This window comes from Plectrocnemia conspersa, unplaced genomic scaffold, assembly GCF_051122295.1.
Source record: "Plectrocnemia conspersa isolate PC_06_02 unplaced genomic scaffold, ASM5112229v1 ptg000006l, whole genome shotgun sequence".
Taxonomy (NCBI): domain Eukaryota; kingdom Metazoa; phylum Arthropoda; class Insecta; order Trichoptera; family Polycentropodidae; genus Plectrocnemia; species Plectrocnemia conspersa.
The window spans coordinates 15,163,953-15,190,303 of record NW_028277170.1 but is presented as its reverse complement, the minus strand read 5'-3'; the positions used below and the strand labels follow the sequence as shown (position 1 = coordinate 15,190,303).

The 26,351-nt window shown below is 30.6% G+C and overlaps 1 protein-coding gene across 7 annotated transcripts in view; it reads right to left on the bottom strand.

Annotated features, from left to right (window-relative positions):
* The window catches only part of trio (trio Rho guanine nucleotide exchange factor), a 323,623-nt gene that overhangs the window by 230,053 nt on the left and 67,219 nt on the right, over positions 1-26,351 (bottom strand). For all 7 annotated transcript variants that reach the window (XM_088188191.1, XM_088188194.1, XM_088188195.1 and 4 more), the window contains exons 3-10: positions 7,542-7,746; positions 7,365-7,478; positions 6,905-7,297; positions 6,575-6,830; positions 6,264-6,466; positions 5,172-5,252; positions 4,911-5,102; positions 4,728-4,850 (exon numbers count right to left, since the gene is read on the bottom strand). In XM_088188191.1, the coding sequence (XP_088044317.1) occupies positions 4,728-4,850; positions 4,911-5,102; positions 5,172-5,252; positions 6,264-6,466; positions 6,575-6,830; positions 6,905-7,297; positions 7,365-7,478; positions 7,542-7,746 (1,567 nt within the window). The remainder of the gene's footprint in view (positions 1-4,727; positions 4,851-4,910; positions 5,103-5,171; positions 5,253-6,263; positions 6,467-6,574; positions 6,831-6,904; positions 7,298-7,364; positions 7,479-7,541; positions 7,747-26,351) is intronic.

The following is a 26,351-nucleotide window of genomic DNA, read 5'->3' as shown; positions in this document are numbered from 1 at the left end:
TTATTGGATCACATTGTAATAGGTGATGAGAAGTAGGTCGTGTGCAATAATATTACGTGAAAACGACACTGGTCAACAAATAGAATAATTTCCATTTTATTCCAAAAATAATTGTATCGGTAAAACGTTGTGTGTGTGGTGGGATATTCAAAGTGTATTATGAATTTTGAAATCGGACGAGATTATAAATTCTGATAATAACTATTAACAAGTGGAAAGTTTAAACCTCAAATTGATTTGAAAACGGCCGCACTCAACGCTAAACCACATGTGGCATTCATCCCACAAAAATTTGATAGACCTCCAATGGGAATTTTACGACATCCTCCATACTTCCTGGACTTAGTTATCATTTATTTATTTTTAATTACTTCAATAATAACAATTGTTATTTTTTTTAGAAGCAGTCAAAACATTACTAGATGAGTTATTTTGCCCTAAAACCTAAGGATAATTAAAGGGATAAAATTAATAAATTATATTATATGAGAAAAGGTTATATTTAAGAATTAAAAATTATATAAACGTCGCAATTTTTTAAATAATTAAGTTTTTATCAACTGCTTTTGCCTATTCCAAATATAATACATATATAAAACTGTAGAGAGTTAAAGTAATTTTAAGTGAAAAAAATATGACTCATCAAGTTTCCGAAGCACAGAATTATGAGAGTGCAGTGCGAAATTAAAAGCGCAATATTTCACAATGCAGTTGTGCCCGATTTTTATAGCTAGTATCTTTATTCGAAATAAAAATTTGATTTTGCTGAGGGAATTAAACCATCCATTTTATGAATAAAAATGCGCGAAGAAGATATGGGTTAGTTATTGGATTCGCCACGCTTCTTTCAAAACACGTCGCACTCTACTATTGCAAATTTTAATTAAATAATCACCCAACAGATGGAGTTACGTTTTAATAAAAATATTTTTACTGTGGTTCAAAACATGACTAAGAATTGTATGAACTTATTTATATGGTAATTTACAATTACACTCAACCCTCTTTTTGTGCGGTTTCCAAGTTATGCGTTTTTTTAATGATTTTTTTTAAATACATATATTTTTGGGATTATATAAACGTACATATGTAAAAACGTTAGTTTTATGAAGAAATTGAAAAATTGGAGGCATCTACTAATTCATGTTCCAGGGGAAATAAAAAAATCATCACTAGTAATGGATGGCTGAGCGGAATTTTAAAAAGGAATGCATTTCATAATTTGAAGATTCGTGGGGATGCTGCGTCGACAGATCAAGAAGCAGCCAAAAAGTTTCCATAGACATTTGCCAAAATTATTGACGATGGTGGATATAGTCCCGACCAAGTGTTTTGGAAGAATCATTCAGCCAATGAATCAAGGGATAATTTCTACTTTTAAAGAATATTATACACCCATACCTCGCTATACGGCCGCTCTTTATACGGCCTTTCGCTATAACGGCCCTCTTCAATTAAGGCACGTTTTCGATTAACGGCTTAAAATGTTTCGCTATAATGGCAAAAAACTTTTTTTCGATGTCGATTTTTTAAAAAATTTAAAAATAGATTTAATTTGCATAATTTTAAAATGAAAAGTGAAGCAGCTAGCGCCGATGAGGCCGCATCTAAGGAATATCCCAACATTTTAAAGGGAATTATTGAAAGAGGTGGTTATAAACCTGAACAAGTGTTTAACGTAGACGAAACAGGGCTTTATTGGAAGCGAATGCCTGATTGCACGTACATTTCAAAAACCGAAAAATCTGCGCCTGGTTATCAGGTGTCTAAAGAACGATTAACTTTGCTACTTGGTGCAAATGCCGCGGGTGATTTTAAGCTAAAACCACTTTTAATATATTTGTCCGAAAATCCAAGGCCTCTTAAAGGACTAAATAAAAATCAATTATCCGTCATATGGAGATCCAACAAGAAAGCTTGGATGACTAAAGCTACTTTAGAGGATTGGTTCAAAAATTACTTTTGCACAGAAAAGAAAAAATATTTGCGAGACAATAACTTAAGCAACAAGGCTTTGCTAATTTTGGATAATGCACCAGGGCATCCTACTAATTTATCCGAACTATCTGAAGATGTCATGATTGAGTACCTTCCGAAAAATACAACAGCTCTGATCCAACCAATGGATCAGGGTGTAATAGCCACTTTTAAGGCATATTACCTACGCCGAACTTTCCGACAACTTATAAGGGAAACCGATGGTAAATCTTCAATTAAAACATTTTGGAAAAACTATAACATCAAGGATGCTGTTGACAGCATCAGTGAATCATGGAAGGAATTAAAACTAACAACACTGAACCATGTTTGGAAAAAATATGGCCAGAATGTGTAAAAAGTACTGATGCAGAAGTTAATTGCATTCCTGAAATTAGGCAAAACATTTTGGATCTAGCACATGATCTCGGCTTTGAAGGTTTGAACGAACGTGATGTGCTTGATCTACTTGAAGCTGATAGGGAACCCCTTTCATATAAGGAACTCATTCAGTTGCAAGCAGAACCGGCATTTGATGAAGAGACAGAGTCTGTTGTATTCAAACAGCTAACATCAAAAAAATTGTCAAAAGCTTTTTCCTATTTCGAACAAGGAATAAACATCTTCCTTAAAAACGATCCTGACGTCGAACGTAGCGCTAAAGTTTCTCGAGGAATTAGCTTAGCCATTAGCTGTTATTAATCATTGAAGAACGAAAGAGACAAAAAGGCAAGACAAACAACGTTGGACAATTTTTTTAAGCCAAGCCCATCCTTACCAGCGAAAAATGAGAACGTCACTGATCTGCAGGTTACCATTTCTTCATTGTCTTCAGATTAAAGCCATTTTAAAAAAAAATATGTATGTATTCATACACATATTTTATGTAACATGAAGTTGTTTCATTTTTCTTTATGGATTATTGTTGGTTTTTGGAGTCTGTTATTATTTTATGTACAAATGTATGTACTTGTTATGTATGTATTTTTGATTTAAATGAAATAAAAAGATAAAATGCATTTTAAATGATAAACCATGTTACATATTTAACGAATTTGGAACCGATCCCATTGAATTTGTATGAATTTGTATTAGAATAATTGATTCGTTATATGGCTTTTCGCTTAGCGGCCAAGTTTCGTGGAATGTATCTAGGCCGTAAAACGAGGTATGGGTGTATTATATATATCGAGATATTTTGGATAAAATAAAAAATGAATCATCAACACTAACCGAAATTTTGAAAAAATAACAATTTTGGACTGTTTAAATCATGTTGCGTCTGCCATCACTGAATTACGACCACACACTTTAAATGCATGCTGGAAAGCAGCATGGCCTGGATGTGTAACAGTCAATGCAATCATTGAAACAGTGTCAATATCAGCTGAAATCGTTAATTTAGCACATAGATTTGGCGTAGAGGGATTTGATACCTTGAACGAAAATGATATTGGCGAATTATTTATGGATAATGCTATAAGTGACGATGATATTATCGATTTAACTCTGAATACTGACAAAGAACCAGAAGACGATGACATGGTGGAAGAAATTCCAGTTCCCCTCACGGCAAATAAAATAATTCGGGAAGGTCTTTAACTTTGCCGTAAATTGGAAGAGCATTTCGTTCTTCATGATACAAATTCTGAACGAGCCTTCAAGTTTCAACGTGGGCTCAAAAATTGTATTTCTGGGTATGAGTAACTGCATAAACAATAATAAAATATGTCGAACTCTAATAACAATTATAATTTTGAAGCCTGACAGAAACTGGCTTTTTCAAAAAAAAAAAAAAAAATTCCATCTAGAATAAGATGATTTTTTGAATATTACTTTTAATTTAATAATTAACATTTTTGACCGTTTACATTTTTTTCTAGGATTTTTAAACAGAGTTACGATTTTTTTAACAGCAATTTTTTCGATATTTACTGAGTTCTCAAAAAAACAAAATTAAAAAAAATACATATAATTTATAAAAATTAACGCAGAAAACATTTTTTTATTTTGTATTTATTTTCCTTTATTAAATATTTTTGCCCTCTTGATCTATTTTAAAGAATTTTTTTAACAAAGCAGCGGTTATATAATTTTTTATATAACAGCCGCTATTTTGAAACAATCTGGCGGATCAATAAAATTTTATCCTTTAATAAGAAATGTCTGTTTTCTTTTTTTACGAGTAGACTACCTGCCCAGTAAAAAATCACTCTCGAGTGCAAAAGGTTAAGAAAATGATCGAAATAAATTCTAATTTCAACATAAAGTATATTTCACCGAAAATAATTACATTACCGACGGGCTAAATAACTACCGGCTATTTGGCACGATTTCGCGATGATGGCTAACAGGCAAACAATTCTCAAAGGAAAGAGCTTCGATTTCAATAATGGATACATAAACAAACTCACATGTTTGACCATCCATCGCTTCTGTTTAAATAATGTTATTTACAACTTTAATTCATCAAAACGTTACAATTTTTTGTGTTGCCATCTTCAATTACCTCACAACTATTTAAAAACTGCTGTTAAAAAAGTCAATGTATTAAATACAATACTTTCAAATAAATTTAGGTGTAAAGCCTAAAAATTGGCTTCTCGCAGTCTGCATTAATCTAACTATAGCCAATTATTTAGCTTCCTATTTGTAATGTGGTTGAATTACTAGAAATTCTGACTTTTATAACTTCACCAAACATCGCAATTTAAAATTAAACTTTTAACTTTAAAATAAAAATAACATACCTGAGCTACATTTTCAAAGTGCTCATGAGACTTTTGATACACTCTCGCTTTCTGAAGATTTCGTCCAATTCCTGTATTCTTTCTAATAAAAACGTCTCCGTGGTTCGCCAGCCAATCCAAAACCTATAAACAAATGCATTACAGTAACAACAATCCTATAATGATAATCGTTTTAAAGCTTACTTGTTTGCAGTCTTCTTTATAAAGAAGTAACGCCAGCCGTTGGTGTAATTGTAACCTAGCTGCACGCCACCGAGCTTCCAAAGCGCAATGCTGTCCGAGAATTTGATGTATGACAGCTAGGACGTGACTAGCGCCTGACGAATAGTCAGCGGCCGGATCGCTAGTACTACTGCTCGGTGCATTTTCGCTTTGCTAAAATAAAAATAAATAATCAGAACAATAGTTAATATTGAAAGTTAAATGGAATCTAATCGTATTTACATTGCTCCTCTGCTCAGGCTGATTGCAGACTTGTACCAGGTGATCCAGTTGGTAGAGTAACTTTTTACTCGTTGAATGAACCTGTGGACAAATTCGTAGAATGTCAATAGTTAATCAATATCAATGTAAGGAATGAGATGTATTTTCATTTTTATGTATATATTTTGGTATGTTTTTTAATGCGATAGAAGATAAAGCGTAAAATGACACCTTGAACTTCATACGTCCGTGTACATGCATCTTTACAATAGTAATTAATATGATGAAATGAAGTAACATTTAGTTCTGATTATGATAGTCAAAGCTAGAAGAATTTTAGTAATAGAAGAAGTAATCGTTGAAATATTTTTTTAATAATATATCGGCTGATTAGTATTTACAATCTTTTGAATTTCTAAGCTATTTCTTAATTTATAGAAAGTGAAATAATATTGATTTAATAAGAATATTATAATTATCATATATAACTTGTATTATTAGAAAGTAAAACTATAATTATTTATGAAAACCTCAGAGGACAAAGTGGGTATATGAGACTTTATCTCTGAAGTATTCATATGTAAAAAATATAACGTGGTTAAAAAAATATGACCAAGTCATATTCTTGAATCGAACGATAGTAGGTATTCTTTCTTATACACACATATGTACATATTAGTAAGTAAAAGTTGAAGGAAATTTTCCTAAACATCGACTTGAAACGAAAATATTTGAAAATTTAGAGCGAAATCGTCAAGAACTAGAAAATCCAAATGTCCACAAAATATCAAAGTCCCATAAATACCAAAAAAATTTTTATTTAAAAAATATGAACCGTCTTGCTAACATTCTGATGATTACAGTATTCCGATGGATTTGCCCCCGATACATCGGAAGGTATCTGAAATACTTCGGCTGGTTGCGATATGCCGTGGCAAACTTGCACCATTACATCCAGGCCGTTCAAAAGATTTTGATACGCATCATACACCTGATTGGAGGACGACAACAGAAAAAATAAAAAAGAATTTCAAGCTGAAATTGTGATTAAAACATGACTGGCCGTGATATGACTGATTCGGTACGTCGGCGAAAATATGAATGGAAGCTGACCTCAGTGTACGCTTGGCACATTTGTTCATAAAGCTGTTGGTGGCGCAAAATGTGTTGTTCCAAGACCCGGACGTCTCGGACGTCGGGTGGAGGGGTGGCAGCGGCGCACTGCTGACTCCAACCGCTGACTGCGGCTGCGTAAACTTCAGCCTTATGATGGAACACAACTGATAGTGATAGTACAGCGCTGCGTTCTTCCAAACCTGAAATATATAGAATATATTAATATCAATATATTAATATCAATATATTAATATCAATATATTAATATTAAATATATTAATATCACAAAATAATAGAAGATGAATTACCTGCAGCTAAATGTTTGAAAGCTCTCTCCATTCCGTGTGCTAACGAAGCTATATGAGCGTGAGCATAATGCCTTTGTTCTTGCAATCTTCTAGCTGCAGCAGCCACCCTAGCCACTGAAGCTAAAGCACTACCACCACAAGCCGAGGCAAATCGAGCGTGCTCTTCTTGCAATTGTTTTGCGAGCGCACAAGATCTGCCTATTTCTACGTATGTAGACAGAAACGATTTACGATTGTGGCATATCCATTCTAACATCTAAAAATATAAACTTCATACAATATAGTCCAAAAGTATATATAATTTCAAAGAAATTTAAAATATGATATAACCTTTTCGCAGTCTTGTTCGAAGAGTCTCAGCTGGAAGCATTGATCCAGTTTGACCTTTTTATGATGCCAGAGTTGAAGCAGGTGATGATGAGCTTGCCTAACGGATTCTAGTTGCTGTCGTACCAGTGATGGTTCTCCACAATGAAAAGCCGTGCTGCCGTTACTAGCAGCAGCAGCTTCCGCCGCGTCTAATCTTTGAAGTATTCGCTCGCCTTGAGTTTCTAATTCTTCTACAGGAACTTTAACAATCTTTTTCTTCATTTCATTGTGCAAGTCGATTCCGTGCTTCGCGCCTGAAACGTCGTCTGCGAAATCCGATCTAGCTAAATCTTCTTGTAAATCGTCAAGCCTATCTAGTAAGTCGCCGGCTTGCCACGTCAATTCTTCTAATGCCTGAAATGAACTCATAGTTTATTTTAAATTCACAATAATTCAGTAGATGTATAATTAAGATACTAACTAATCTGAGATCTATCCATTGCGCATGATCGTACTGCAACGTGCCATCCATATCGGCGGTTAATTGTGAGGGATCTATGATTTTGGGCAATGCTTCTAAACTAATCACTGTGGTCTGTAAATTAATGATAAGTTAGGTTAATTATATGTTATCTAAATATAATTAAAAATAATTTACCTCAAATTTATATTTGTGCGATCCTAATGATGTGCGTTGTTTTTGCCAGAAGTTGTCAGGTCTGATAATGACTGCCTGGTGGACGGCCCCGGGTGGAAAGTGCTCTTGCAAAACCTTTAGTATAGGCTTCACTGCACTCCAGGAACCAGCACAGCCACCCCTCATGTCCACCACCACTGTGAAGCCAAGTGATCTGACTTCCTCACTGAAATTAAAAAAAAAATATTAGATTATAATTCAGAAGTATTGAATAATGCTAATATTGATTGTAAATGAATTAGTCATAATTTACTAATAATCGAAGCAGTAGCCGTCTTTTAACGAGATAAATATTATAGTACCGATGCAAGTAACAAGGAATGTGAACTTAATCTTATTTTCGAATTTCACCTGAATTAAAAAAGCTTATAAGATACGTATTAAACAAAAGTAAAGGTTTTAGCTTTGCCACAAATCATCTGCATTGTTCAAAGGATCGAGGAATATTAGAAAGGTTGTATTCCTCTATTTTCCTTTAGGGAACTTCGCGTCCTTGGAATGTACGAGAGCCGAACTCGCACAAAGCGGAGCTACGCCTAATCGACCGAAACGACCCTAAAAACACCGGGAAAATTTTGAACGCGTTTTAGTCGTGAAATAAAGCGGTGTTAAAGCGGTTAATTATTTATATTTCACTTTAAAACTAACATTTGATTAATAATAATAATAAACGACTTCACGGCGAAAGGCGTAAGTTTTTAATATTGTATTTATTTTTAATTTTTAAATATTTCATTGTAACCTGACAGGCATAAGCCCAATTCGTTACAATGGGGTAAATCTGTACCAACTGGATAAGTCAATAAGACATAATGTAAGTCAATAAGAACAAGTAAGTATTAACCACCAGACTGAGTCTGGGAATCGGTGATATCTATATTATTAATTATAAATTATTATATGTAATATAATTTAAATTCAATATACGTATGTCACTGAACCTGGGGCCGTTTTTAAGAATAGCGCATTTAAAAAATAAAAAGTGGCGCTTCTGGGGCCCGCAATCTCAGAGTTACTAGTTAGAGACGTTACGGATTATTCCGTCTATGAGAACGGTAAAAAAAGTCAGGACGATTCAGCCAGTGATGCAGCGCGCAATAGCAACATGCGGCGTAGACCGGACAAAGCATGTCGTTTATCTCGATGAATTGCTACTTGCCCATATTACAAATTTGTAAGAAAAAAAAGAAAAACCAAGAACGAAAAAGAGTGAGTTTTTCAGACGACTTTTTGATTAATAGCTGTATGTAATAAGTAAGGACTTTTACTTTACAGAAATGAACCTCTTTGACTAGCAACTGATGTAAATACTCGTGCTTATTGCCATGAATATTGTGATGATAATAGTATTATTCCTTATTTTAATCTGATCATTGAAGTTATAATACAACATCGATTTATTTTAATTAATTAATATATGGATATCATTTGATTTGGACACAAAATAGGGATCATAACCCTCGCCAAATGTGGGATTAGCAATGCATCTATACAACCAAGGCGAGTGAGCGAGAGAGAGAGAGAGTGTATGTTGCAAAACGATATCAATTAATTATCTTTGAAACGTGCAAAAGCGATAGTGTGGGCATACATATTATCCACGACTGTTGATGGTTAATGTCATAGATCCATATTACAGCGCTGGATTAATTTAGATATAATACGGGTAATTCGAGCACGCGTGCCACGCGGTGCCATCACTATTAAGACAATGTTACCAGGGAAAAAGAAAATCGGAATTAGTCGAGCGATGCCATAATACATACCAGATAAAATTATGTATTTACCATGTGTACGTAGACACTCATGTGTGCGATATTCTGATTTTCGTAGCGCCGATACGCCAACTGAATACTATAAAATGTAGATAAGGAGAGTAGTTCCTAAATTTCAGTAAAAATGAATAATAAAAATCACTACTAAACTCACAAAACATTCAGATACTTTTTTATGTTTAGATAGTTAGATCACGATTTTGGGAATCACTGCCGCATCAGTTAACAACTTTAACATAAGACACATTTTTTAATAAATATTTTTTTATAAATTGAATAACTGCCACATTGAGGTCCAATTAGAAAATCAGTGTCAAACGAATTCGCAATTCGAATTTCTTTTATTAAAATAAAAGGAAATAGTATAAATATTTAGTTAAAAAAATATGCATTTCGGTAAGAGGGGACATGATAATCATGATCTAGGGGCCATGATCTACATATATAAATAATGCATTATTCAACATTTTTACACACAATAATTTATTTATATCCACACTTACTCGTATGGTAAGCACATAAAAAGGTTTGAGCGATAAGAGAACAGTTTCATTCGGTAGTATGTCGTACATTTTTTTAAGCGACAGATTGACATATCCTGGTCTACGATCGCTAGTAAATTCAATGGTTAAATATATACCTTTTCAACTTTTGCGAAGGAATTCTGCGGCTATTTCATTTCCCAAAGTATATACAGCATATATATTAAGGTTTCTTAAACTGTGAAGTAGAGTTATATGAACAGATACTAAATGTCGTTGAATTTTTTTTAATACATTGTTATCAAATAACCTTGGTGATTTGATAATAATATTAAAAAATAAACACATGAAAGTTTATGTGAAAATGCCGAAACAAAAGAATTTGTTTTCGCACATTTGATACGCTTAGAATTAAACGTAAAATATATTTGAAAATGGAACAATCACATAAATTCAGAATTTTTACTGTATGGAATTTTCATATGCACATTATTCAACATCCTGTACATTACAGGCGTGAGTCGTAAGAATTTTTCATAAGTCACAAAAAAAGTTTAAGAGCCTCTGCTGTATACAAATCATTATACATAAGCATATATCCTAGATTTATCATGACCGAATTCAACGGTGACATGATATGGAGCCATGCCAAATGTCAAAAAAGGGACCGGAAAAATCGTTTGAATTGGATGTAAATAATTTAATCGTTTTCGACAGCGAAACCCATATTTCTTTCGACCGGAAATTAATATTGGCATGGATTAACATTGTATGCTTTATATTCCTTTACCAAAAATATACACGGTTTTCGTGTATTAATTTAAAAGGACTTATCTGGATATTTGTCTATTTTTGTAGTGTAAACGAAATCACACATTTAAAATGACTGGCCGTCAAAGTGGAAAATGACTATTTCTGAATACATTGTTTTATACAATAGTATATAGAGGGTGAAAAAAACCGTTTAAAAAATATATGGTAGAAAACAAAGATCTGTAATATGCGTTTTGCGGTACCCCTGAGTTCCATAGAAATATGTTCCGCAAAAATATTCCACTTTATAATAAAAAAATATACTAAGCTAATACCAAAAAGTGTTCTAGTTTATCGCAGAGATTGCTTTTAATGATTAATAAACACATTTTGGAACTTTGCTCTAAAACGCTTGGCGCGATTTGGGTCCTTACATATATTTATTAGAAACAGCGTGTCAACCACAACATATTTTTTACTACACAAATAATGAATTAAATCCATTATAGTATATGCATGCTGGTGTAGATTAACACCTGAAACACTATTTTTTTTAAAACTAAGTCATAGAATAGACATTAAAACTTCAATATTTTTTGTCAATCAATATATACATTTAAACATGACATTTTTTTGTGCTTTATATACAATAATGGGTAGACCACAATGCGAAACAATTATTTGTGGATGGCACATTTTCACTTTCACCCCCTTTATTTTCTTAAGATTTTATTGTTTTATATTTTTATTACCTAATAGGACTCTTGAAACATAATCATTTTATATGATAAATGAAATGTGGCCATTACTTGATCCCGAAAATATAAATGTTGATTATAAAATTGCAATTTATTAAGCATTGCGTAAGGTATTACCACAAGCTAACATAAATGGTTATATTATATTATGTTAGCATAAATAGTTCCGAATGTACATGTAGTAATGTGTCGTAACTAGGGATTCTGTGTCGAGACAACCCGGGAATTTATTCCCGAGAATTCAAAGATTTTTTGTTGTCTCGAGTCCCGGGAATTTAAAAATTAATAACCCGGGACTCGAGACTTTCCGAAGAGCAATTTTACAAAAATATGTAAAGAGTGAATTTGATGTCGAGCTTAATTTATGTCTCGATATGAAGACAAGGTGGAATTCCTTATTACCCATGATCTCGAGATTTTGAAAGTTACGAAATTGCATTAGAAAATCATTAATTGATCTTGGCATCGGCCAAATTTGGAATGAATCGAACATTCGCGTATTGGAAAATATTTGTGAAGTACTCACTCCTATAAAACTGGCAGTTGAAGCTCGAAGTCGTCGAGATGCCACTTTATTAACTTCCGAAATTATTGTTAATTTCCTTTTAAAAAAAATATTTGAAATCAACACAACTCTGTCGCACGAACCACCAAAATATTTCAACGACTAGAAATAAAAAATTCAACTTTAAAAAGGAGTTTCAGATATTAGATTCAACTATCAAGCGAACTCCGAATCTAGAGCTTTTATTCAAATCATTGCTTACAATTAAGCCAACATCTACAGAAGGCGAGCGAGTTTTTTCTACATCTGGAATATTTGCCACAAAAACCAGGAACAGGCTATGTGATTCATCATTAAACGCCTTGGTGTTTTTAAAAACATATTTTTCCTTATAAAAGTAAAGGTTTTAACTTAAGATTGATATAAATATTTCGATTAAAAAAATTGTAATAAATTAAATTTAAATAAATATCGAATAAAGTGTTTTTAAATTGTTTCAATAAATTTTCACCTATCGTACCTATAACACAAATAATATAAGTTAATAATAATAAATTAATTAAAGTTATTAATAATAAGTTCATTTTTTAACATAATTTTTTTTCTTGATTATACGAAAAATAATCAAAGTCTCGAGTCCCGGGAATTCCCGGGACTTTAAAAATTTGGGTCTCGAGTCCCGGGAATCGAAAAAACCCGAGACTTTAGAATCCCTAGTCGTAACCCCACTAAGCCACTAATCTTTAAGAATAAAAAATAATCTTCTTCCGTTGTAACTAGACAGGTGTAAGCCCAATGCGTTATAACGGGGTAAATCTGTACCAACAGGGTAAGCCAATCAGACATAATGAATACCTACAAGTAGGTAAATATTAAAACCATTAGACTGAAAGTCTATGAATCATTAACACATATTTTTAATTAATTATAAATTATTATATGTATTTTAATTTATAATCAATAGATGTTACTTTGCAACTGGGGTTGTTTTATTGTTATTAATATCGCATTTTTTAAATGTCGCTGCTGTGGCTCGAACCCGCGGCCTTCGGGTTACCAGACAAGACCCTGCTGATTACTCTATTTCGATCTAAGCACAATCTGTACAAGCACATATTACTATTAAAGGCACAAGCATAAATATAACATTTTTAGATTAATATATTTAAATTATAACAATTTTTTTGTTTTATCTTTGTCGCTTTTTGAACTGTATTTTAAAACTTTATATATTTTTTCCTTTTCATTTGCGTTACAATAACACAACTGTGAACATCTATTGTATTTTGTGTATTAAAGTGAGCGTTTATAATTATTTTGAAAAAATAAAAAAAAAGTTTTTAAGGAATATCATACTTATTGATCTGAAAAGATTTAATTAAAATTTGTATGTGTATAATTGTACGATCACAATTATTGTTATTTAAATAATATGACATGTTAAACCATTAAGCGAAAAAACTTTTCGTGCTACGCAAACAAACGTTTGCCTGCATTATTTTTAAAATGCAGTTTTCATATTTGCACTGCGCAACTAAATGTTATATTTTATTACTGATTATTATTTGTAGCACGATGATGTACACATTCCAGGTGTTAATCACAGTAACACAGTTTCTGCATATTAATCATTTAGACTATGCCTATCTGACGTCACTGCTTCTCTTTGTTCTTGTAAATGTGGTATATGTAATTTCTTTACTTTCTTGTTCACTTTCAGAAGCTGTCCGTTCGTCTCAGGTGAAAATTTGAACATTATTGAGTCTTTAATTTTCAGAGTTACCGGCTTTGTGTGATTAATTAATCATAATTAATAAATTTTTGCTAAGCTTGTCTACGGCTCGATGATTAATTATATTAACGCAAAATCTCGGTCCACGTCCGTCGTTCGCATGAACGCGAAACGCCCATTATGAAATTTCGATTAGAGAAAGATGAATGTGCATTGTTGAACAGCGTAGAACTCCGGCGAGAGCAAACGTGAAAAAATCAGATTCTGATGTCAAAAGTGAAGAAAGAACATCGTAATTAATCGCCAATAGATGTCTATCATAATCCAATGACCTAATATCAATGTACAACAGGATTAATTCACAATATAAAATTAGCAGTAAAAAATGATATAACAAAAAACTAAATATGCCATTCTAGATAGAAATCAGTGTCCTCCAAATATTTTAGCCTACAAACTAGGCGTTAGACAAATATAGCTTGGACTCCAAAATATTTATATATAAATAATAATATAAAAAAATACAAGAATCAATATTTAAATTTTATAGACATTAAAAATACAAAAAAAATATAACCTATCATACTTTAAATATCACTCATGTAACAGCAATATTTAACCATTTTTACAGCGATTAAGTAGTAAAAAAAATATAAATAATACATAAGTATCTAGACCCGAAAACTAGGCATAAAATAAATTTAAAACATATTTTGAATAGCATTATATCATTGTTAGTAATAAAAAAGTAATGTTATAGAATATTGTAGTATTTATAATAAAAAAAACAGCTTCGGATTCATATGCTTTTTTTGACATGGGTAAAATCAAAAACCCTAGCGTATAAAAGTATTCTGTAACGATACCTACTAATCTGCGAGAGAATTTCACAAACATGCACATTTGTAATAATGAGGAAAAATAAAAATAGATTCCAATCGCAAGAAAATATGCTAAGTTAGGGTTTGGTACTAACAAAAGCTTTGTATATTTTATTTATTGTAAATCTTTCGTTGTATCATGACAGGCATTGTAAACACAATCGACACCTATAAGTGAGTAGTGTGACACCAGACTGAAATCAGTCCGTAAATAATTAATTGATATCTATTTTAATAATTATAAACTATTGTTTATTACCTTGCAGTCAACCTAGTTTGATTTTATTTTAATTATTCATCCGTGAGATTAGAAAAATCTTTGAACATCTATTATATGATAATCATTTATTTCGATATCCCAGACACGATAGAAGTAAAAAAAACATTTGTTCATATGTGATTCGTACCCAGGACTCTCAGGTATTAGTCACTAAACATAATACTGATCTATCGTGCTGGTATGTATGGTATGTAATTATAAAAAGCTTCACACTAATCAAGTTTTTGAATTTGTTCAAGTTATTTTTAAGGCACTAACAGAAAAATCTTATCTTATATATAATTGTTCTAAGCCGCTTCTAGGCGCGCATATTTTAAAATGAAGCATTCTCCGTTTAATTTTCTATTCTGTGAAATATATTTAATTATAAAAGCATTCAAATATAAAACAAGATGGCCGACATCATCGTGACAACAGTTTCATTAACTTTATGCGACAATCATTTTCATTCATTTGTCACGTGTGTTGTTTGATTTGACTGAATATAAATAATCGGATTGCAAATTAACTAGGTATTTTATAACTATGAAAATGAAATACATACATAATGTGTGTAAGGATTATAAGAATACACTGATTAAACTAGATAAACAATCATAAAACAATCTTCATAATGAAATCTTCAAATGTTGAATTCCCGTCGACGGGCTTCGAGGCAGAAAAGTGAGTTTTTCCTTTTACAATATATAAAAATTATCATTGCTTCGTTATATTTGACTGAATATAATTACTCAAATTGCAAATAAACCAGGTACGTTTTAAGCGTGAACGTGTAATATATCCTTAGTATGTACGAGGATTGAAAGTTAAAGAAGGATGCCATGGAAGAAATTTTGTTGTAGCTTGTAAGCACCAATAGATGACATTGTGTCCAGAATAAGATTTATGAGTGTGATGTTAAGGTGTTAATCAAAAAATTAAGAACCAATATATGAAAGAGAAAAACTATGCACATAATTATATTTCACTTTAAGTTTTTTTCAATTTATCATTAATCTGTTGTATGATTTTTATACGGAGGTTGCATGTATGTAACGACTTATGCAGAAACCTGAAATATAATATGAAAGTATAGGAGCTTTTATCCTGACCCGAATTCCGATTCGTTTTGTTTAATGTTGCGTGACGTCAATTGAATTACCTCAAATCAGGGTAGGCAACCCGAAAGTTCGTAAAAGTGTATTCATATACACGTGCAAACATTCCCAGCGAAAATTTGTTACTTAAATTGGAGTGAGCGAATACATTAAATTCCGTTAAACATTATCAAAAATATTAACCATAATCTTAGAAAATTACATATGCATGTACGTGTAACATATGCAAAAAACAACAGAAATATAATGAGATCGCTCGAGGCGAAATTGAAATTCAATTTTACATACTATTATAATATGTAATTTAAAAAGATTTACAATTTATTTATTTTACGTTAGATTAGGGTTGTTAAGGGAGCTTCAAGAATGCCGCCTTAATAAGAGAACATATGAGTTTTATACGAAGAATTTATACGAAGATTGTAGAATAGAATTTACAAAATTAATAAATAAATCAATTATGGTTATTTATTAATAATGTAATAAATAAAGTCTGATTGAATAGTGATTAAAATATTAGACTCGATACGAAGAAATCTAAATCAATATGAAAAATATTGTCTACGCCTAAATTACACACTGGTTCATGTCTTTCTGACAATAAATTGGAAGTATTATGTATTGATGTGAGCCAATATATTTAGGCACTACAATGCATCGTTTTGATGTATTGGAAAATGCTGTAAATGTATTTTGAAGTTGTATGTAGTAAAATATTTTATATTACAGTTTTTATATTTTTAAATTTATACAAGCAAATTTTGATGAAACCTTGTCAGGTATCATGTTTTTTTACGATGACGTATGTCTGTCAAATATTCGAATAATGATACTTAAACTGTGCTGTATTTACAATAACAAAAAATGTGTATGGAACGTACTATATATTATTAAATTGAATTGCTTTATATATATTCAAGTACATAAGTGTAGTGTTAATAATTTACCGCAAATTGATGGCATTTGCCAGCTCATTGAGAACGATGACAATATTCCACTTATGCCGATTTGCTGCACTAAAGCACCCCAAGCACGCTCGGTTGGTATTTCACAGAAATGTGATTCAGAACGCCACACATACTACCTACACACACATAAATATAAGCAGTATAACTTAATTAATTAAATAGAATGATGGAAAATCTGTTGCAGAAAATAAAACAGTAATTAATTGAACCATTGATAATAAATAACATCAGCAAGTGATATTTTAAAAAATGCAATATATAATATTTTGATTATTGTATTAGGTACTGTTAATTTATTATTAAATATATAAAATATTATCTTGCGTCATAGACATTTCCATTTGAATACCGGAAGGTAGAAACATGTTAACTGATATTTTTATTTAAAATAAACATATAAGCATTGCTATAAGATGTAACAAATGTTAACTTCATTTTTCTATAGAACTCAATTAGAGATCAAATATATTTGCATGTTTTTTAACTATTGGTTATTCGAATATTTGGCTAACTATTCGTAAAATATTTATTTATTATATTTGTTGTAGAAAAATTGAAAATTTTAATTTATAAAAACACCAAACACCGATAAACTTTAAAAACATATTTTTGTATTATTTTTTGTGTATTACAACGCAGGTAGTTATTTTTTTCGTACCATTGAAACATCTACAACGCAATTTTGTCTTGCGAAATATATCTTTTTATATTTATGTTATTTATAACAGTCATGGCCATAACAATTATTCGCCAATAATGCAAAAACATTGTATTTGCCGAAATTCAAGAAAATATTCATATTTTTTAGTCACTGTCCAAAATGATTTGAAACGGTTCAACGAATGTGTTTTTCAATTAAATTTTTACGATTTTTTAAGATATAACAAATTTATTGGGGTGCCCTGTTATTATGGCCAAGCCTGTATATGTCATGCAAAGCAGTTACATTTTCAAAATATAGGGATAGTTTATTTATAATAAGGAACTAACAGATTAGAAATTCTTTCCCTAGTAGGAAATATCAAAAAAATAATCAGGTTTGAGATTTTAAGTAAAATTCAAATCTATATTTTTTTATGGGGTGCAACATAATAAAGTTAATATTGTTACTCTAAAGTGTAATTTAAAAGTTTTCACTTTATTGAAAATTGGTTTTGAAGTCTGCCGAATAATTTATTAACTTTTTAATGAAAAAGTTAACTATGATAAACTTTCCACTATCAATAAAAAAAATTTAACACTAGTTTATTTTTCCTAGATACTACATAAGATAATTAGTTTTATAGCACGAATAGTCCATATTGCTTTTACTAATTGAACCGAGAAACTTATAATGAGGAAAATAATAATGCTAGAGTTCAAGAATGCAATTTTAAGGAATATTGTGGGTTACGTGTTATAAATGTGTATTTTCTATTACATGCATTTTATTACAAAAAATGGATGCAGCTTATTATTAATAAAACATACTAAACATAGTAATAAAAATACTTGATATGAATTATATAATATCGACAATTATAATTTAAAAAATATTTATTTATATTAAAGCTAAAATAAAACTATTATATTTGATTAGTTTTTAACTTCTCTATAATCACAAAACGTTATTATTTTACTTTCGCCGCAGGAGGGCATATCTAGTAAATAATGTTAGCTGCAACATCACGACAGTGCTGTTTTTAAATAAAAGTTCATGAATTAGTAGCGAAACGTGAGCAGTGCGTTATCGTGGTGTAAAATCTGGCGAGTTAATACGGTGTATAATTACAAAATAATACTTGTATAGACCATACGATCTGGTGGTATGAAATTCGTAGTAAAATATACAGCTAAAATTGAAAAAAATAATAATGAGAACTTCGACATTCGATCGAACTTAACGTATTTTTTTTAGTCTCGGCTCTTCAGAACGCATTGTGGATTTTACACCCATAATTCGTCACTAGTAGGGATTCCAATCCCGGGCCAAAATTTTGATCCCGGGATTTCGGTATTGCAATTAGTCGATCCCGGGATCCCGGGACCAGTCCCGGGATAATTTTCATGTTATTTTATCGATAAAAATAATTTAAAATGAATAATACAATATTTTTTACATCCGTTTTTTATAACGTACAATGTATAAAGTACGTATAATTTTAGTCTTGGACTTGAAATAGAAAATAGTATAATAAAAATAAAAAAGGGAAGGTCTTATTTATTTATTTGAGAAAATAAAAAATTAACTTTTGACAATGTATGTACATATGTACATTCATAGACACAATTAATGGAAAACATTATTTTGGAAAAAACTCACGAAGTAACATCAAAGCATCAAGCGTTTCATCATTTAGCCTTGATCTGATTTTGGTTCCTAAGCAGCCTGCAGCTGAAAAAGCACGTTCAGACTCACAGCCTCAAAGATTCACAGATGACACGTGCAACTCGCGCAAGTTTGTATACGAAATATAACGATTTTGTCAATAATAATTCGATTGTGCTTGATAAATCAATCAATCCAAAAAATTCGGGATTATGTTTTATAATCCCGGGACTCATCGGGTATTGAAAATCGTTCGGGATCCCGGGATCCCGGGATTCGGGATCCCGGGATTGGAATCCCTAGTCACTAGTAATGTCGCATTATGACTTTATTCGACCATTAATTAGCAATTTATTTACGATACTATTTTTGTTTTAAGCAAATTTGGCTGTTATTCATTTTATGTTCATAATATCAGGAAAAATTGTTTCGCATGAACAGTACGTGAAACCAACTTCGTCTGTTCCATTCATAAACCGTTTGTTCGAACATTTTTTTCGTTTATTTATACGTTTCTATTGAGACGATTGGATCTTTGTTTCGATATCATAAGCATAATTTGTTTATCATACCCCGTATATATGTATTATACAATCGTGTATATATAGAAACTGAAAGGTTCGATTCATGGGATTCAAAAAGTGCTTAGAATCAAAAATCTTATTTAGCAAAATAAAGTGTTGTTTTGAATCATCGGTTTAATTCCCTGCTACAAATTTTACAACCTTTTGAACTTTACCTGAATGAATTCCTTGTATACACATACTACCAGGTATTTTATTTTATTTAACCTACTGGCGCCCGCAGCGTGTCATGGTCGAACAATTGATTAAACAATTTTGCGATAGCCACGATCAGGGAGATATGTTTTGCTTCGTGATACTCGTATAGAAACACCTTATAAACTAATAACATAATACAAAGTATCAGGCTTACGAAATCGGATATACTAAACTTTTTTAATATATATGTATATCGAATAATATATTATTATATGTTATATAAGGATGTTGTTGGAGTGGCATACAATTCACATTATTCAATATTAATAGTAATATAACAGGTGTTAGCCCAATACGTTACGATCTAATCAGTCTGTAATTTAGTGACACATATTTTAATAATTATTAACTATTAATACAGTTTATAATTAATAGATGCCACTGTGCACAACCGAGTTGGATCATGTTTTATTTATTCATCTGCGATATTAGAAAAATATAGAAATCCTAATCTGTTATGATCGATCGAATTTATAATTATGGTATAATAATCATAATTCTGATGGAAACTAAGAAACGATAGAAATTGAAAAACACTAGTTCATATGGGATAACAGAAAATTGATAAATTACACTGGTCGATAAATTGACGAATATGTTATCCCTTCAGTTTATTTGAATTTTTTTTGGATTCTTAGCTAATAGTTACATATGTATACTACGCACAAAAAAAAAGCACAAAAATTTTGGTTAAAAATTATTTAGTGCACAGTTCACATTATTTTGTATAATATCTATTTTTGTTATCATTATTTGCATTTAGATTAGCTTTTACGAAACGTAATTTTCTTTTATAATTGCATAAATATATTTGTACGAAATTATGAACTTGCTTTTGATTATATCCCACTCATATATTCGTGATATGATTACACATTTACTTCATAGAATAATGAACTGTCGATGTTCAAATTACAATGATATTAAATTAAAACTATTCTGCACATGCAACACACTCGCTCCTATGACACTACGAGTAAGCCTTTTATCCCATCAGCAAAGTTATACTATAGTTAGTTACAGTTATATTAATTGGAAAGTTAGACGATGGGATAGAATAATGTCATTAACTTATCCTTCAAAATGTTACGGTTAAATCAGAAATTCAAAAACAAGTACAACCAATGAGTTTTAAATTGCAAATATAGATACGCTTTGCGTTACCATTATATATGCGAATTGCTATCATATCTGCCCTTGGATCTTAGAATTTCATACAACGTTTTTACTGTAATTTCAAAATTTTAGAAAGTTAAAGCGATTAAAATGTAATATATTTATGCATATACGAATAATTTAATTCATTTATGCCATATTATGTTTAAAAAGTTCCCGAAGTTTTTAAATAGCGCGTCGGAGTTGGTAGCGATAACTTTTTAAACAGCCCTCGTATGTATGTAGGTATGTATCATATGTACATACATTAAGATGACTTTATTTTTTTTTTAATTATAATTTCTTTTGAAACGCTCTCTAGAAATATATATGAAACTTGGTGATATAACTAATACAACTATATGTAAAGAAATATTTTTGCTACATACATATGTATATAAAATTGAACTGATTTAGAAACTGTAATTACCTTATTTCCCTATAACAACATTTCGTTTTAATTTCACAAGATACCAAGAATTATTAAAATATCAAGATTAAATTGGCGTATTTTTACATTGACGTCAGAATATTGAATATTTTTGAATTTTAATAATCTGGCAAATAAATGAAAATTAAATTTATTTATTTTTTAGTGAAGATTTAACTTTTTGTACTATAAAAATCCATAATTATAACCTAGAGCCATAATCTAACGTTAAAACAAATGAAATATGCACTACGTATCATTCGGCTTAACAATACAATTAAAAGAGGATCTACTAAATTAGGCAAAGTTGGTCAGTATTCGGTGGATTCAAACGTCATCTACTTATGAACCGCACAGTAACCCAAAACACGTATGTAGACCTTTAATTCTTCGAACATATCATAAACATTAACATAGGAATGAATTAACTATCAACTATCATTAAAAACAGTATTAAAAATATAATTATATAGTTAACTAATAGCATAAAAAATACAATGACAATGGTAATGTCTATTAAAGTGTATTAAATTTTGTATGTGTTATATTTTATATTTTTTTCTATTTCTTCTTTCTTTTTTAAATTTGTAAAAGGTTTTATGTATTTTTCCTTGAATTTTACTATACTAACAGATAATTTAGAATTTTTTTTTTGTAAAACTATAGCAATATTGTAAACAATGGAAATGGTTATGAACCAGTGCATTAAATGTGTCTGTATGCTATTATACTTATGCATGTATATTTTTGAAAAAATATGTACATATATTATAATTAAAATTTATACACCAGATTGACAACGAATAAAAACGGTTTGATATGTGTGAACTTTCTGATACTCCCGTTTTTGCAAACTTTGAACAACACTTAAGAACAAAAGCGCCAGTAATTAAATAGCAACTACCTATAAACGGAATTTCTCTTGAATCGCCTGGTAGTGTAAAAAAACTCTTATCGGCAGCTCAAAGAAGTGTTTTCACAACGTTGCATCTGTAGATATTCTTAACCCAGAATACCTTGCAAAAATTTCATAGTTTTTGTATTGCACCATACAAAGATATCAGATAAATCTCTTTTTGAACTTTTTTGTCATACTAGAATAGATTGCATTATTCGGAAACCAGACAAGAGATGTAACTTCGCTTAAGTAATTGAACAAGAAGCTTTCGAGTAAGATTGATAGGAATAGCGAATAGCAAATCCCAGCATCGAGGAAGTCTTAGTGCCATATACTTATAACCCTTTAAACGCCAGCGACTTTTCGTAAGTTATCCGTTATTTCTCTCCACGCGTCCGTATCTCTTTCTAAAAATAAATATAAAATACTTAGTTCACTGATAAATTAAGTTACGATAATATTTATTCACTTTAAAAAAAATGAGTCGCTGACGTTTTAGTAGTTAATACGCTGATGTAACCCGCTTGAATAAAATTTAAATTAAAATGTCTTTAAACATCATGTATGGTCTACTGAAAATTATATGAAATGTAACGTTGATTTTTCGCGAATTACTGCGTATATTTTGCATTGAATTTTTCAAATGTTGAAAATAAATGTTTCAATAACGATTGCTTATTCCGGAAATTCTCTTATCTCATTAATCAAATCGACAAGAATTCATTTATTGTGATAAAGTGGGTCTACTTCGGGTTGTCATGTCGTATTTTCTGTACCGATAAGTGAAACTATTTCGTGACTGACATTCGTTTCAATTTGTGTATCACATTTTTTCTATTTCATTGTAAATAAACATATTAAATATTGATGTTTCTAGGATGGGTATTATTATATTATAAGTGTCGCTTATTAAAGCGTACCAATATCAATTAGTAATAAATGTTCGCTAAATAAAAAAATATATTCGAACTTGATAAAATAATAAAATACAGAAGATAAAAAGAATAGAACTTCTTGTAAGTATCAAGTAACACTGATTTCAGCGTGGATGTATAAACGAGTTATAACTATATTAAGTAATTGGCACACAAATGAAACGCAAGTCACCTCTCGAATAATTCGAGGGGGCTGTGATGAAACGGTGAGAAAACCTGTTTCTACTTATACAAAACACATCCGAGGGGTAGATATCATACAAACATCCATATTGTGAATACTAATATTCGCAAAGCAGTGGAAGAAGTTGAAGCAAATGACCATGAGATTAAAATAAATATACTCCTTTGAGATATGTTGTTGGCATTTACATATATATTTTCAACAAATGATTAATCATAGAAAATACTATAAACTTCTTCTTCTTCGCCATCCGCGTTTTGGTGACCAAAACGTGAAATAATGCGAACTTTTCACGAAAGACATCTAACGTTGCACCCAATGTGTGCGCAAGTTGGAACTACATGTCTGCCACATCAATATCTTCGATTTCGTGCCAAAAATAATCAATTATCATGCGCCTATAGAGCTCACCATTGAGCGTTACAGTTCAACCTTAATTTTTTTGTCCTCATCCCATATGCGGCAATTTAGCTTATTAACAGATAGGTGTAAATGTTCCTCATTAGAGTAGATTTTATTTAAAAAATCAGCATCAACTTTCCGCTGCTCAAACGTGCTGCCAACATAGGAAACTCGAATTGAATCATTCTGTAGAATAACGATAGAAGCTACTCATTTATTCGAAGCGTTATTAGTGAGATGTGTTTTATTCTCCCTAAAACTTATTTTACAACAAATTAATTATAAAAACAACGCGTCTTTTTGCTTTAATTTTTCTGTGAATGTTTACAGATGATAATTAAAATTTAAATGGCTATTGTTTTGTACGCTTTGCTTCGACTATACGAAAGCGAACTTTCGGGTACATATGTACGAGCTCACTGAGCTTAAAAAATAATGTTGGCAACAAATTCTGTAATAAGATAATTTAATTGGACCACAGAATTTTAGGATAAATATTATTTTTAATTACTGTTGGCTGCATTTACCATGACCTGAACGGAGAATAGGAATGGATACGATAAACTGAAGTTCAAAAACCTGAAACTTTTACTTATATGACCAAAGAATTTAAAACAATTTGTGTCCACTGAGGCAAGCGCACATCAATTCATCGGCCAAATGTGGTCGTGGCATGTGACCCGATGCTGCCATAAATCAATGTAACGTTCAACTCTTGACCTACCTACAGATGACAGCACACCCACATCGTGTCATTCTTTTTCCATTTCGTAAACGTTGACCTTGACAGTAGATGTTAAAGTGAAAAGTCTTTCTTGATTAGATTCGACATTGACGTCACACCTCAGCCTTTGCTTTACGGCACTTTTGGGATTCATACATACACACTTACACACACATATAAATATGTATGTTGGTACACGTGCGAGCAATCCTCGATTTAACGGATGTCCGACTTAAAAGAACCGTTTGATGTTATTTTTCTTATTATTGTGTCGCCGACGCCTTATAATTATAATATTAGCGGTTGGTGGCTTATAAATTATTTAACAAACAATGTTTTTAAATTAATCGTCTATGTATTTAACAAATAAAGCTGGGAAATGAAAAATAGCTATTATTATAATTTATAATAATAAAATAATGGTATCCCGAAATTGTAACCAATATCCATGTTTTTCAGTATATATTTACATTTATTTCGGTTATAAAACACATTCCCTGTTTGTTTTTACCAAGCTATTTACGTACGGCAAAATCATTACTTGGCTTTTGTGAATCTCGTGTAATTGCGATATATTCGACTTATTTTTTATAACTGGAATATCATTATATAATGTAATGTAACAAACACTGATGTTGAACTGTTATCTGAAGGTCGAATGTATCCTTAGGGCACAGCAAACAAATAAATGCTCAATTATTTTAATAATTAATGGTTAGTCACTCTTAATTAAACGGTCGACAATATTATTATTATGTGATCAGTTTATAATTAAAATTGGTAAGTAATTTCATTTTATGTCTAAAAACATATATTTTTGTTCTCTGTTCAAATCAACATTTGTTGAAAATAGAAGAAGAAATTGATTAACAAAACATACTTTAATAATTACTAAGCAAAATCAAACAAAATAACTGACACAACAAATCAATGCCAATCACTATAGGTATCGATATTTTAAAATATACACCTGTTTAGATAGAAAATAATTCGGCGAAAACAGATTAGAAAAATGTATTTATTAAATGTTGCCTACTGACTGTGATTTCTAAAAACTAAAATTATATATTTAATTTTGTTGTTTTGCATAATTTTAAATGAATTTAAATATTTATTTTTTTAAATATTTAAATTCATTTATATGTTTAAAAAAATAATTTAAATATTTATTTATTTAAATAATAACTGAATTTATATGTATTTTGCATTAAAATATTAAATATATATACAATAACTGTCGTAGTTTCAATCATATTGATCTGAAAGTATGAATTGGTTTTGTTCATTAGCCAGCCAGATCTATTCCAAACATAAAAAAATCAATTAAAATATGTTTGAAAAAAAGTAAAAAAATAAAAAAACTATAAATTCAGTAAAAATTTAAATTTTTAGATTTTTATAAACATAAATCTACCTCATTCTTGCGGCCTCTGCCGAACTGAATTATTTTTTAAATTTATTGTTTTTAGTTATTTTTTAAATTAAATCTTGAAAATTAAAAATTTGCATTTTTAACCCTAACTAAATATTGAAGTGCACTTCTATGGATGCACGATAAAAATGTATTGTTAAGAAGCAACTTTCGAGAATATATAATGTTAACAGGTGTAGTTTTTATAGACATAATGTATATTGCGCTTCGGTCGTTTCGAGTTACGCGTGACGCTCGACTTACGCGAGCAATTAATTACGAGCTTTACATAAAAAAGTATGGCACGTAAC